A 14,956-nucleotide genomic window follows, 5' to 3' on the forward strand; every position below is an offset into this window, starting at 1 on the left:
AGCACAAGAAACTCTACTTCACTTCGCTGTACAGTAGGAACTAACACAACACTGTAAAACAACTGTACCCCAATTAAAAAAAAAAAAAAAGAGCCATTACTGATGTGGAACTATTAAGTATCATGATTAACTGTGTTGCTATAATTTGAAAAGATACATGCACCCCAATGTTCACTGCAGCAGTATTTACGATAGCCAAGACAGGAAAGCAACCTAAATGACCATGGACAGAGGAATGGATAAAGAAGATGTGGTACATATATATAATGGAATATCTCTCAGCCATAAAAAAGAATGAAATAATGCCATTTGCAGCAACACGATGGACCTAGAGATCATCATACTAAGTGCAGTAAGTCAGAGAGAGAGAGATAAATATCATATGATATCGCTTATATGTGGTATCTAAAAAAAATGGTACAAACGAACTTATTTACAAAACAGAAAGAGTCACAGATGTAGAAAACAAGCTTATGGTTACCAAAATCAAGAGCGGGGGAGGGGGGTATAAATTAGGAGATTGGGATTAACATATACACACTATTACATATAAAATAGATAACTAAAAAGGACCTACTGAATAGCACAGAGAACTCTACTCAATATTCTATAATAACCTATATGGGAAAAGAATCTAAAAAAGAATGAATATATGTATATGGATAGAAGATTCACTTTGCTGTATACCTGAAACTAACACAACATTGTATATCAACTATACTGCAATAAAAAAATTTTTTTTAAATGATTAACTGTGTTGGCTTAACTGACATATATAGATATAGAAACTTACACCCAACAACTTCAGAATACAGGCATACCTTGAAGATATTGCAGGTTCAGTTCCAGACCACCGCAATAAAGTGAACATCGTAATAAAGTGAGTCAGCACAAATTTGGTTTCCCAGTGCATATAAAAGTTATGTTTATACTACACTGTAGTCTATGAAGTGTGCAACAGCATTATGCCTAAAAAAACAGTGCACATACCTTGAAAAGGAAATACTTTATTGCTAAAACAATGGTAACAATCATCTGAACCTTCAGTGAGTCACAGTAGTAAAATCAAAGATCACTGATCACAGATGACCAAAACAAATATAATAATAATAAAATAATAATGAAAAAGTTAGAAATATTGAGAGAATTACCAAAATGGGACACAGAGACATGAAATGAGCAAATGCTGTTGGAAAAATGGCACTGATAAACTTGCTCAACGTAGGGTTGCCACAAACCATAAAGTTGTAAAAATGTATCTGTGAAGCACAATAAAGTGAAGGGCAATAGAACAAGATATGCCTGTATATATTATTTTCAAATACACATGGAGTGCTTATAAAATCTGATCAATGCTAAGCTACCAAATAAAGGGTGAAAACATTTCAAAGGTTTAAAATTATACAGAGTATGTTTCTCTGAACATACTGAAATTCAGTTAGATATTAAGAAGAAAAGGAAACTGGAAAATTTTTCATATGTCTTTAGAAATTAAGAAAATTCCCTTCTAGTGGGGGAGGGCCAAGATGGCGGAAGAGTAAGACGCAGAGATCACCTTCCTTCCCACAGATACAGTAGAAATACATCTACACGTGGAACTGCTCCTACAGAACACCCACTGAACGCTGGCAGAAGACGTCAGACCTCCCAAAAGCCGTGTGGATGAAAGGCTCTTGGTGCTCCAGCCAGGCATCAGGGCTGTGCCTCTGAGGTGGGAGAGCCAACTTCAGGACACTGGTCCACAAGAGACCTCCCAGCTCCACGTAATACCAAATGGTGAAAATCTCTCAGAGATCTCCATCTCAACATCAAGACCCAGCTTCACTCAACGACCAGCAAGCTACAGTGCTGGACACCCTATGCCAAACAACTAGCAAGACAGGAACACAGCCCCATCCATTAGTAGAGAGACTGCCTAAAAACATAATAAGGCCACAGACACCCCAAAACACACCACCAGACGTGGACGTGCCCACCAGAAAGACAAGATCCAACCTCATCCACCAGAACACAGGCACTAGTCCCCTCCACAAGGAAGCCTACACAACCCACTGAACCAACCTTAGCCACTGGGGACAGATACCAAAAACAACGGGAACTACGAAACTGCAGCCTGTGAAAAGGAGACCCCAAACACAGTAAGATAAGCAAAATGAGAAGACAAAAAACCACACAGCAGGTGAAGGAGTAAGGTCAAAACACACCAGACCTAACAAATGAAGAGGAAATAGGCAGTCTACCTGAAAAAGAATTCAGAATAATGATAGTAAAGATGATCCAAAATCTTGGAAATAGAATAGACAAAATGCAAGAAACATTTAACAAGGATGCAGAAGAACTAAAGAGGAACCAAGCAATGATGAAAAACACAATAAATGAAATTAAAAATACTCTAGACGGGATCAATAGCAGAATAACTGAGGCAGAAGAACGGATAAGTGACCTGGAAGATAAAACGGTGGAAATAACTACTGCAGAGCAGGATAAAGAAAAAAGAATGAAAAGAACTGAGGACAGTCTCAGAGACCTCTGGGACAACATTAAACACACCAACATTTGAATTATAGGGGTCCCTGAAGAAGAAGAGAAAAAGAAAGAGACTGAGAAAATATTTGAAGAGATTATAGTTGAAAACTTCCCTAATATGGGAAAGGAAATAGTTAATCAAGTCCTGGAAGCACAGAGAGTCCCATACAGGATAAATCCAAGGAGAAACACGCCAAGACACATATTAATCAAACTGTCAAAAATTAAATATAAAGAAAACATATTAAAAGCAGCAAGGAAAAAACAACAAATAACACACAAGGGAATCCCCATAAGGTTAACAGCTGATCTTTCAGCAGAAACTCTGCAAGCCAGAAGGGAGTGGCAGGATATACTTAAAGTGATGAAGGAGAAAAACCTACAACCAAGATTACTCTACCCAGCAAGGATCTCATTCAGATTTCATGGAGAAATTAAAACCTTTACAGACAAGCAAAAGCTGAGAGTTCAGCACCACCAAACCAGCTTTACAACAAATGCTAAAGGAACTTCTCTAGGCAAGAAACACAAGAGAAGGAAAACACCTACAATAACAAACCCAAAATATTTAAGAAAATGGGAATAGGAACATACATATTGATAATTACCTAAAATGTAAATGGATTAAATGCTCCCACCAAAAGACACAGACTGGCTGAATGGATACAAAAACAAAACCCATATATATGCTGTCTACGAGAGACCCACTTCAGACCTAGAGACACATACAGACTGAAAGTGAGGGGATGGAAAAAGATATTCCATGCAAATGGAATTCAAAAGAAAGCTGGAGTAGCAATTCTCATATCAGACAAAATAGACTTTAAAATAAAGACTATTACAAGAGACAAACAAGGACACTATATAATGATCAAGGGATCAATCCAAGAGGAAGATATAACAATTGTAAATATTTATGCACCCAACATAGGAGCGCCTCAATACATAAGGCAAATACTAACAGCCATAAAAGGGGAAATCGACAGCAACACAATCATAGTAGGGGACTTTAACACCCCACTTTCACCAATGGACAGATCATCCAAAATTAAAATAAATAAAGAAACACAAGCTTTAAATGATACATTAAACAAGATGGACTTAATTGATATTTATAGGACATTCCACCCAAAAACAACAGAATACACATTCTTCTCAAGTGCTCATGGAACATTCTCCAGGATAGATCATATCTTGGGTCACAAATCAAGCCTTGGTAAATTTAAGAAAATTGAAATCGTATCAAGTATCTTTTCCGACCACAATGCTATGAGACTAGATATCAATTACAGGAAAAGATCTGTACAAAATACAAACACATGGAGGCTACACAATACACTACTTAATAACGAAGTGATCACTGAAGAAATCAAAGGGGGAATCAAAAAATACCTAGAAACAAATGACAATGGAGACACGACGACCCAAAACCTATGGGATGCAGCAAAAGCAGTGCTAAGAGGGAAGTTTATAGCAATACAAGCCTACATCAAGAAACAGAAAACATCTTGAATAAACAACCTAACCTTGCACCTAAAGCAATTAGAGAAAGAAGAGCAAAAAACCCCCAAAGCTAGCAGAAGGAAAGAAATCATAAAGATCAGATCAGAAATAAATGAAAAAGAAACGAAGGAAACAATAGGAAAAATCAATGAAACTAAAAGCTGGTTCTTCGAGAAGATAAACAAAATTGATAAACCATTAGCCAGACTCATCAAGAGAAAAAGGGAGAACGCTCAAATCAATAGAATTAGAAATGAAAAAGGAGAAGTAACCACTGACACTGCAGAAATACAAACGATCATGAGAGATTAATACAAGCAACTCTATGCCAATAAAATGGACAACCTGGAAGAAATGGACAGATTCTTGGAAATGCACAACGTACCGAGACTGAACCAGGAGGAAATAGAAAATATGAACAGACCAATCACAAGCACTGAAATTGAAACTGTGATTAAAAATCTTCCAACAAACAAAAGCCCAGGACCAGATGGCTTCACAGGTGAATTCTATCAAACATTTAGAGAAGAGCTAACACCTATCCTTCTCAAACTCTTCCAAAATATTGCAGAGGGAGGAACACTCCCCAACTCATTCTACGAGGCCACCATCACCCTGATACCAAAACCAGACAAAGATGTCACAAAGAAAGAAAACTACAGGCCAATATCACTGATGAACATAGATGCACGAATCCTCAACAAAATACTAGCAAACAGAATCCAACAGCACATTAAAAGGATCATACACCATGATCAAGTGGGGTTTATCCCAGGAATGCAAGGATTCTTCAATATATGCAAATCAATCAACGTGATACATCATATTAACAAACTGAAGGAGAAAAACCATATGATCATCTCAATAGATGCAGAGAAAGCTTTTGTCAAAATTCAACACCCATTTATGATAAAAGCCCTGCAGAAAGTAGGCATAGAGGGAACTTTCCTCAACATAATAAAGGCCATATATGACAAACCCACAGCCAACATTGTCCTCAATGGTGAAAAACTGAAACCATTTTCACTAAGATCAGGAACAAGACAAGGTTGCCCACTCTCACCACTATTATTCAACATAGTTTTGGAAGTGTTAGCCACAGCAATCAGAGAAGAAAAATAAATAAAAGGAATCCAAATTGGAAAAGAAGAAGTAAAGCTGTCACTGTTTGCAGATGACATGATACTATACATAGAGAATCCTAAAGATGCTACCAGAAAACTACTAGAGCTAATCAATGAATTTGGTAAAGTAGCAGGATACAAAATTAATGCACAGAAATCTCTTGCATTTCTATACACTAATGACGAAAAATCTGAAAGTGAAATTAAGAAAACACTCCCATTTACCATTGCAACAAAAAGAATAAAATATCTAGGAATAAACCTACCTAAGGAGACAAAAGACCTGTATGCAGAAAATTATAGGACACTGATGAAAGAAATTAAAGATGATACAAATAGATGGAGAGATATACCATGTTCTTGGATTGGAAGAATGAACATTGTGAAAATGACTCTACTACCCAAAGCAACCTACAGATTCAATGCAATCCCTATCAAACTACCACTGGCATTTTTCACAGAACTAGAACAAAAAATTTCACAATTTGTATGGAGACACAAAAGACCCCGAAGAGCCAAAGCAATCTTGAGAAAGAAAAACGGAGCTGGAGGAATCAGGCTCCCTGACTTCAGACTATATTACAAAGCTACAGTAATCAAGACAGTTTGGTACTGGCACAAAAACAGAAATATAGATCAATGGAACAGGATAGAAAGCCCAGAGATAAACCCACGCACATATGGTCACCTTATCTTTGATAAAGGAGGCAAGCATATACAGTGGAGAAAAGACAGCCTCTTCAATAAGTGGTGCTGGGAAAATTGGACAGGTACATGTAAAAGTATGAAATTAGAACACTCCCTGACCCCATACACAAAAATAAACTCAAAATGGATTAAAGACCTAAGTGTAAAGCCAGACACTATCAAACTCTTAGAGGAAAACATAGGCAGAACACTCTATGACATACATCACAGCAAGATCCTTTTTGACCCAGCTCCTAGAGAAATGGAAATAAAAACACAATTAAACAAATGGGACCTAATGAAACTTAAAAGCTTTTGCACAGCAAAGGAAACCATAAACAAGACCAAAAGACAACCCTCAGAATGGGAGAAAATATTTGCAAATGAAGCAACTGACAAAGGATTAATCTCCAAGATTTACAAGCAGCTCATGCAGCTCAATAACAAAAAAACAAACAACCCAATCCAAAAATGGGCAGAAGACCTAAATAGACATTTCTCAAAGAAGATATACAGATGGTCAACAGACACATGAAAGAAGGCTCAACATCATTAATCATTAGAGAAATGCAAATCAAAACTACAATGAGGTATCATCTCACACCGGTCAGAATGGCCATCATCAAAAAATCTACAAACAATAAATGCTGGAGAGGGTGTGGAGAAAAGGGAACACTCTTGCACTGTTGGTGGGAATGTAAATTGATACAGCCACTATGGAGAACAGTATGGAGGTTCCTTAAAAAACTACAAATAGAACTACCATACGACCCAGCAATCCCACTACTGGGCATATACCCTGAGAAAACCATAATTCAAAAAGAGTCATGTACCAAAATGTTCATTGCAGCTCTATTTACAATAGCCAGGACATGGAAGCAACCTAAGTGTCCATCATCGGATGAATGGATAAAGAAGATGTGGCACATATATACAATGGAATATTACTCAGCCATAAAAAGAAATGAAATGGAGGTATTTGTAATGAGGTGGATGGAGTTAGAGTCTGTCATACAGAGTGAAGTAAGTCAGAAAGAGAAAAACAAATACAGTATGCTAACACATATATATGGAATCTAAGGAAAAAAAAAAAGGTCATGAAGAACCTAGTGGCAAGATGGGAATAAAGACACAGACCTACTAAAGAATGGACTTGAGGATATGGGGAGGGGGAGAGGTGAGATGTGACAGGGTGAGAGAGTGTCATGGACATATATACACTACCAAATGTAAAATAGATAGCTAGTGGGAAGCAGCCACATAGCACAGGGAGATCAGCTCGGTGCTTTGTGACCGCCTGGGGGGGTGGGATGGGGAGGGTGGGAGGGAGGGAGATGCAGGAGGGAGGAGATATGGGAATGTGTGTATATGTGTAGCTGATTCACTTTGTTATAAAGCAGAAACTAACACACCATTGTGAAGCAATTATACTTCAATAAAGATGTTTAAAAAAAAAAGAAAAAGAAAATTCCCTTCTAAATAATCCATGTTTCAGAGAGAAAATCATAATGGAAATAAGAAGATATTTTAAAATGAGTTATAATAAAAACATAAAATATCAAAATTGGAAGTATAAAGTTAAATGTGTGCTTGGATAGAATTTTATGGCTTCAAATTATATATTAGAAAAAATAAAAACAAAAATCAATAACTGTAAGTGCCAGCTCAAGAAATTAGAAAAAGTTAAGAAACTTAAACCCAAAGAATACAGTATGAGAATAAAATATAAATAGCAGAAATTAGTGAAAACACACAACAGAGGTGATCATCTATTCATCTTCAACATACTGGTGTCTTCTTGATTTCATGTGATTAGCGATTATACTGACAAACCCATTCCCCATTGTGATTGCATGTGTTACTTTGGTGCACTTTTTTGTGCATCTTACATTTTACTCACCAGTTTTCTGGAGTCATAGAAATTATCTGCTTAACTACAATCAAGAGATTTGGCTTTTAGAGGGTGGGGTAAGGACAGAATATAGAACTTTGGTGAGCTTGTAAAGCTGGGAATTAAAAATGCAACTCCATATCATGGTGAGAAATTTGAAGGTATAATACCCTCGAAGAAAGGGAGACAAAAGGGATTGACTGGGCTTCCCTGGTGGCGCAGTGGTTGAGAATCTGCCTGCCAATGCAGGGGACACGGGTTCGAGCCCTGGTCTGGGAAGATCCCACGTGCCGCGGAGCAACTGGGCCCGTGAGCCACAATTACTGAGCCTGCGCGTCTGGAGCCTGTGCTCCGCAACAGGAGAGGCCGCGGTGGTGAGAGGCCCGCGCACCGTGATGAAGAGTGGTCCCCACTTGCCGCAACTGGAGAAAGCCCTCGCACAGAAACGAAGACTCAACACAGTCATAAATAAATAAATAAATAAATAAATAAAAGAACGTGAATTTCTAAAAAAAAAAAAAGGGACTGACTGCCTCTGCTTGAGCTTTCAGTTAAAAACAATCCATGATATATTCACCACTAGACTGCTCCACATCTCCCATGGATTTGTTTTTACCATCAGAGTAATCAGAAAAATCTCCAATAAAAAAATTAATATAAAGTCATTCTGATCAGTATTTCCTTTCAAGTGACTGGCAAAAGCAACACAGAAGTGAAGAAATACTCTCCAACCAATCTGTACAAAAATCCTACAGAAAGAAATCTGCTGAAATTTATAAACCAACATTACAAAACACAAAGGAATAATCCACCAAGTCAGAATCAGCAGAATTAGAGTTGCAGGAGGCTTAGACATTAGCATTATCAGGTATGTGCTTGTATATGTACATATCTTTAAGCTTTCATTTATATTTTACATATAAAATATATGATATATTCATGTTTATGTATCATATATTTAATTCATATATAATTTAATTATACTAATAAAAAGATATTTTAAATATATATTTTAAAAATTATAAAAGTATAAAAGGAGAAGATCAAAAAGGGAAAATTTGAAAAAATACAATGAGAATTTCTAGAAATTAAAACAGTCACTAAAATAAAACTTAACAAACAAATCAAGTGGCATATTAGACACAGCTGAAGAGTGATTAAGTGAAATGAAAAAGAATCCTAAGGAAATTACCAGGACTGCTACTCACAGTCTGGGTAGCAGACTTTTGATTTACTGCTTTTGTTACAGATTTATCATTCTCAGGAATCTATGTATGATAAATAAAAACTTTACTTCTGTTTATTAGCTATTCTAAACAATTTTTTACTCAAGTTAATCACAATTTATATATAAAATAAGCAACCATTGACCCTTGGCCCTTGGCTACATGTAATTCAATGGTTCGATATTTTAATTTACGTGAATTACCTTAACAAAATCTCTATCAGTCTTCTCCTTCCATTCTTCTCCAAATACAGTAGAAAAGGATCCTAAAGCTAAAAGAATAATAGTGTATTCAGTAAAATGAAATTATTTCTTTCACTTAGTTCCTTAATAGGTAGGTTTGGAAAAATAGTAAAACTACATTTTAGGATACCTTGTTCATTAAAAATTGTTTCATAATAAATGATAGAAAGTCATGATAATTTCTTTTGAAATACTGTTTTTTAAATTATAGAATTTAAAGAAAGTTTATGTCACTACAATCTAAAAATACACAACTCACTTTCATAATAGTTATACAGACAATAAGAAAAAAATGAGGGTACTGTAATAGTTACTCTGAATTAGTTTTCATTTGTAGAAGAGAAACATATTAAAAAGTCAAACTGATGCTACTACTATTAGATTGCCAAACTGTTATAACTTTAAATTTTTGTATTCATTTCAAAAATAATTATGTAATTCACATTTGAAATATTAATGGACACAGCATTCTTTGGGAATAATTCCCACAATGAAATCTCCTTTAGGAAACATTCTCAGCTATAGCTTGTTTGTATTTCTTGATAAAGTTGTCAGGAGCAGAGTCAAACCATCTATTTTCAAAAGCTTCTTAATAACACTCTGCCCCCCACCGGACAACAGAGGTTAAGGTATATAGATACATATCGCTTTTCTCTCCTCTGCGTTGCTAACTCATTTTGTCAGTTACAGGACCAGACAGTAAAGTCATATAATACAAATGTCTAAGCTATGACACAATAGGCATCTACCTTTAAAAATCAGGTAAGTACTTTCATCAACTACCTGTAATTATCTGTATTCTGTAATAAAAGTATTGGTTTTCAAATGCAGAGAGAAAACTATGTATTGGCAATTTTTAACAGAAAAACTAGTTTTATAAATGTAATTCTTTAAAAAAACAAAAGTAAATCTCCTTAAAGGGATGTGCTGTGACATGCATAACATATGGACATATTTTCTGTTGTAAAAGATTTACTGAATGTTTGCAGTCTTATTACGCCTTTAAGTATAAACCTAATGTTTATACTTAATATTGAGTTAAAGTTGTAAAGTACTTAGGTTAAAATAAGACTATTCATTGAAAAAGTACTAATAAGGGTGAAGAATGGCAACAGTTTAACATTATATTGATATTAGGATCATGGGGACATGATATAAAGAACAGATTTGAAGTTTTTAATACATAAATTTAACTACAGTGACCTAAAGAAGAATTTCATAAAATATCAAATTTATATAGATGTAGTAGCTTAATCAGAAAAATGAAGTCCACACACTACTAAAGAGACAAAATTTTGTTTGTCCTGAAGAAAACCTTATAAAGAGAAACTTCACTGGGAAAAGAATACTGAATGGAAATATAAGATGGAAAAATTAAATTTTTGTCACATGGAATTTTTATTATACTTCTTCAAACACATATATGTATAAACATTCCACACCTTCAAAGAAAGTGGTATCTACATTTTCTCTCAATTAAAATTCCATGCCCTAAAAAAATTCAAAACCTCAAGAGCCTTATGAAATATATCCATAATCAAATATACCCTTAATCTTCAAACTCAAAAGAATTATTTTCATAATGTAAAACCACTGTTTTAAGTATACGGTCTTCATAAAGTCCCTATGTACTCTGGAACTGTAAACTTCTAACTGTTGAAATAAAAGAAACATCCGTTAAACAGCATTTGCTAAATTATTAATGTTTTAGATTGCTACTCTACATAATAATTTAGTCTGAGACAAACAAAAATGCTAAAGAGTGCAAGAAGATAAACTGGGTGTTAATGTCATGCCTCAGTGCATCAAAACTGGTAAGCTCACTTTTATCATATATACAAATGTAATTCTTATTCAATGATTAAATGGTAAGAATTCACTAAAATTATTCTGGTCTGAGAATATTTACTATTTTTTAAAACTTCATTTTAAGATTTCTAAAAAAATGTGAAACAATTTTAAACCATTCTATATTAAATGCTGAAAAATGTCTTTAAAAGAACAAAATGAAATATTAGGAAGAAAAGAACATGAGAGTGAAATGGAAATCCACCAAATTTAGATCTTCAAAGTTACAATACAAACTTATAAGTGTTAATCTTTGTTCCTCCTCCAAGTAACCAAGAACAGTTTCTGACAGGGTAAGAAACTCATTTTCACTTTTGTTTAATTTCAAAATGTCTTCATACAAAATAAGTACATGTCAAATTGTAAGGACTCCTACTTAGGGAATTCCCTGGCGGTCCAGTGGTTAGGACTCCGTGCTCTCACTGCTGAGGGACTGGTTCAATCCCTGGTCAGGGAACTAAGACCCCACAAGCCGTGCGGCATGGCCAACAACAACAACAACAACAACAACAACAAAGGAATCCTACTTAGATAATCCCAAATAAAAGTATGTTTGAAAATTATACTACTGACCCAAATTACAGAAAAATGAACTCATTTGCAAACACATCACTGTTTAAAGATAAAAATACTCATGAACCTATGAAATATTACATGAAATTCTCAGACTATATCTACTATTCTATATAGTTTCCTATATGATAAGATAATTTCAAAATATATCAATACCTTAATCCATTAATAGAATATACTTCTGGCAAAAGAAGTTACATGGTATTGGGGTAGAAGGAGGGTTGAGAAGCAAGAAAAAATTTTATGTCAATAACATTCAGCTGACAGAATATTTTAAAAAGATTCTATAGCAGGAAAAAATTTCAAAACATATTTTCTAAATCCCTATTAAACTAGGGATTGCTAGTTAAATTGCTCAATTGAAGAATTGAGCAATTTGGTCTGTAGAGTAACCTAGATTTGAGATAATTTCACAGAAAACAAAGAACTTGATTTATAAAAACCTACAAATAGCAAATCCTACGAGTAAAAAAATATGAAATATTTGATCATTCTTATTTTGATTATTTATGCAGCAAATTTTCAAATTCATTGACCTAAATTGTTTAGTTAAAAATTATAACTATACACCAGCAGAAATAGACTTCAGAAAACAATTTCTTCCAGGTCCTATTTTTCGCTATCAGAATTTTGTATCAAACAATTTTCTCAAATCAACAAACCCACATTTACTATAAGAAAAATACAGCATTTTAATTTCAAAAGCTCTAGTGAGGCTTTTACTATTCAAATATATAAGGTTAAAAAAAATCCAAACATTCATTATTTTAAATAATACATTTAATTTAACAAAAGGAAATAAAGAATGCTACTATATTGCCTAATAAAAAGTACTTTCCTCCTTAAAAACCTTTTTTAAAAAGCTATAACACCTTTAATAGAATGATTATACAAAACATTAAGGCTAAAACTTACTGTCATCAAACACCCCAGCATTAGCAAGCAATAAAGTGATGATTTTAGGGTCTTTTTCAAGTTGCATGACATGTTTGCTTTCATTTGATAGGAGAGTGCATACATTAATAGCAAAGTCCACTTCATTTGGGAGTCCAGATAATAGTGAAAGCACCAATTTATTATAATCATTTGGCGAATTGAAGTCCATAGACAGCCCATAACTTTGACGCAGATAATCTAACAAAGACAAAAACGAAAACACTGTTAAGTATATCAAGGATTAGAAACCTTTTATGGTTAATATCTTCTGAATACAGGACAGAAGCTTGTTTTCTTTTATAAAATATAAACTGAGTAGAAGTTTGGAGTTCAACATTCTAAACTTAAGTGAAAATTACATTCCTCAAAAAGTATTAAGATATAAAAAATGTACATATTCTGTTGGATATCATTGTGAAATTACTATTGTATCTTTATTTTAATTTACCTAATCTACATTTTTTAATTCTTGTATTTCAAGGGACTTATTCCGATTTTTAAATACTATAAACCAGAAAGACTGGTTCCTTTCAAATTTTTAACAATATCATGTTTCTAAACACGCTGCCTACCTTCTTTACCCAATTTTGGGAGGATTATTACTTGTTTAGGTCAGACTTCTTGCCGTATAATATGTAAAATTCATGCTTTTTAGTTCTACAGTTCTATGAGTTTTGATAGTCTTTTAACCACAACCACAATGGAGATAGAGTATTTCTATCACCCCAAAAAAGTTTCTTTACGCTCCTTTGTAGGTGATCCTCTCTTCTATCCATAAACAACCACTGATCTACTATATTTCAAAATGCCAATTAAACAGAATCACACAATATATATCTTTTTGTGTCTGATTTATTTCATTTAGCAAAATGCTTTTGAGGTTAATATCCATTTTGATGTGTGTATCAGTAGTTGGTTCCTTTTTACTGCCATAGTATGGCTGTAACATAATTTGTTTCTCCATTCCCTAGCTGAAGGACATTTGGACTGTGTCCAGTTTTTGGCACTTCTGAATACAGTTGCTGTAAACATTCACATACAGGACTTTGTGCGGACATATTTCTTCATTTCTCTTGGATTGCTGGGTCATACAAAGTGTATGTTTAACTTTGTAAGAAACTGTGAAACTGTTTTCCGAAGTGGTGGTAACATTCTGTCTTTCCACCAGCGATGTATGAGAGAGTTCCCGGTGCTGTACATCCTTGTCGGCACTTAATACTGTCAGTTTAAAATATTCTGAATATGAGTCACTTATCTAATATTTGTTTTGTAAATATTTTCTCCCAGATAGTGAATGGTTTGCCTTTTCATTTTCTTAACAATGTCTTCAAAGAGCAGAAGTTTTAATTTTGATGAAGTCTGATTTATAAATTTTTACCTCTACAGTTCATGCTTTTGTGTCCTAACAAATCTTTTCCTAACTAAGATTTTATGTAGGAGACTTAGAACATTTTTAGAACTTTGAAGGTAAGGAAGATGGGATTACAGAACACTAATATTTTTTATACTCATAATATATACATATTAGAAAATGTTATATTTCTAGAAATACTGACTCTTAATTGGTGCAGTTTAGGCCTTGGCAGCTACGTCCTGAGACATATACCCCTAGTACATTTTTCACATAAAGATCTAATTAGTTTAATGGGAAAAGGCAAGAAACAAGAGTTAGAAAACTGCTAGATGAAACATTTCAGAAAAATATGGATTTGAAAAAAAATCTTTTAAAAATGTCACTAAATGGGATGCAAGTAGGAACCTATTGTCACAACATGCCACAGAAGAAAATCATGTAAGTAAGAAACTTCTTCATTTCCCAATGTAGATAGCTGAGGAGACACCTCTTCAATTCTAAAATATTCTAGGAATTTCTCCAATAAGAAGTATCACAATACAGTTATAAATGAATAAGACACCGATTCTTTATAATATTTAAGGTTGAACAATAATATATTGTTCATTTTTTATAATCCTGAAAAGTAAAATTTCTTATAAATAACATAAATATCTGGGGAAAATGTAACATAACTTCTGTGAATATAGGAATAGATTTTGATATTTCTATACTGCACACTGGAATTGATCATGAGATGCCAAGTCTCAGCAATAATTAAGTTTTTAGATTCCACAAAATTTTCATGCAAATCTCTTCAATAGAAAACAAATTGGAACCTATATTCAACATCTGTCACAGTCTTCTTTATGTGCTTTCAATATGATCTTGGAATTGTTCTGTTTGCTACTGAAGAATAACAGATGCCATCATATACGCAATTCAATACATCCTTACGTGAATGACTTTGCCAAAAGTCATCTCCAATTAAAATAAAATGAATAAATATGATAATTATGAAAAGTCCTCTAATTATATGAGGCTTGGTAAAGATTCCTAAGATAATA

At 34.0% G+C, this 14,956-nt stretch overlaps 1 protein-coding gene across 1 annotated transcript in view; it reads right to left on the reverse strand.

Moving 5' to 3' along the window:
• ARID2 (AT-rich interaction domain 2) overlaps positions 1-14,956 on the reverse strand; it is a 175,000-nt gene that overhangs the window by 61,280 nt on the left and 98,764 nt on the right. Inside the window, exons 5-6 of the mRNA XM_007179224.2 lie at positions 12,536-12,754; positions 9,161-9,228 (exon numbers count right to left, since the gene is read on the reverse strand). Of these exons, the coding sequence (XP_007179286.2) occupies positions 9,161-9,228; positions 12,536-12,754 (287 nt within the window). The remainder of the gene's footprint in view (positions 1-9,160; positions 9,229-12,535; positions 12,755-14,956) is intronic.

This window comes from Balaenoptera acutorostrata, chromosome 11, assembly GCF_949987535.1.
Source record: "Balaenoptera acutorostrata chromosome 11, mBalAcu1.1, whole genome shotgun sequence".
NCBI classification, from domain to species: Eukaryota; Metazoa; Chordata; class Mammalia; order Artiodactyla; family Balaenopteridae; genus Balaenoptera; species Balaenoptera acutorostrata.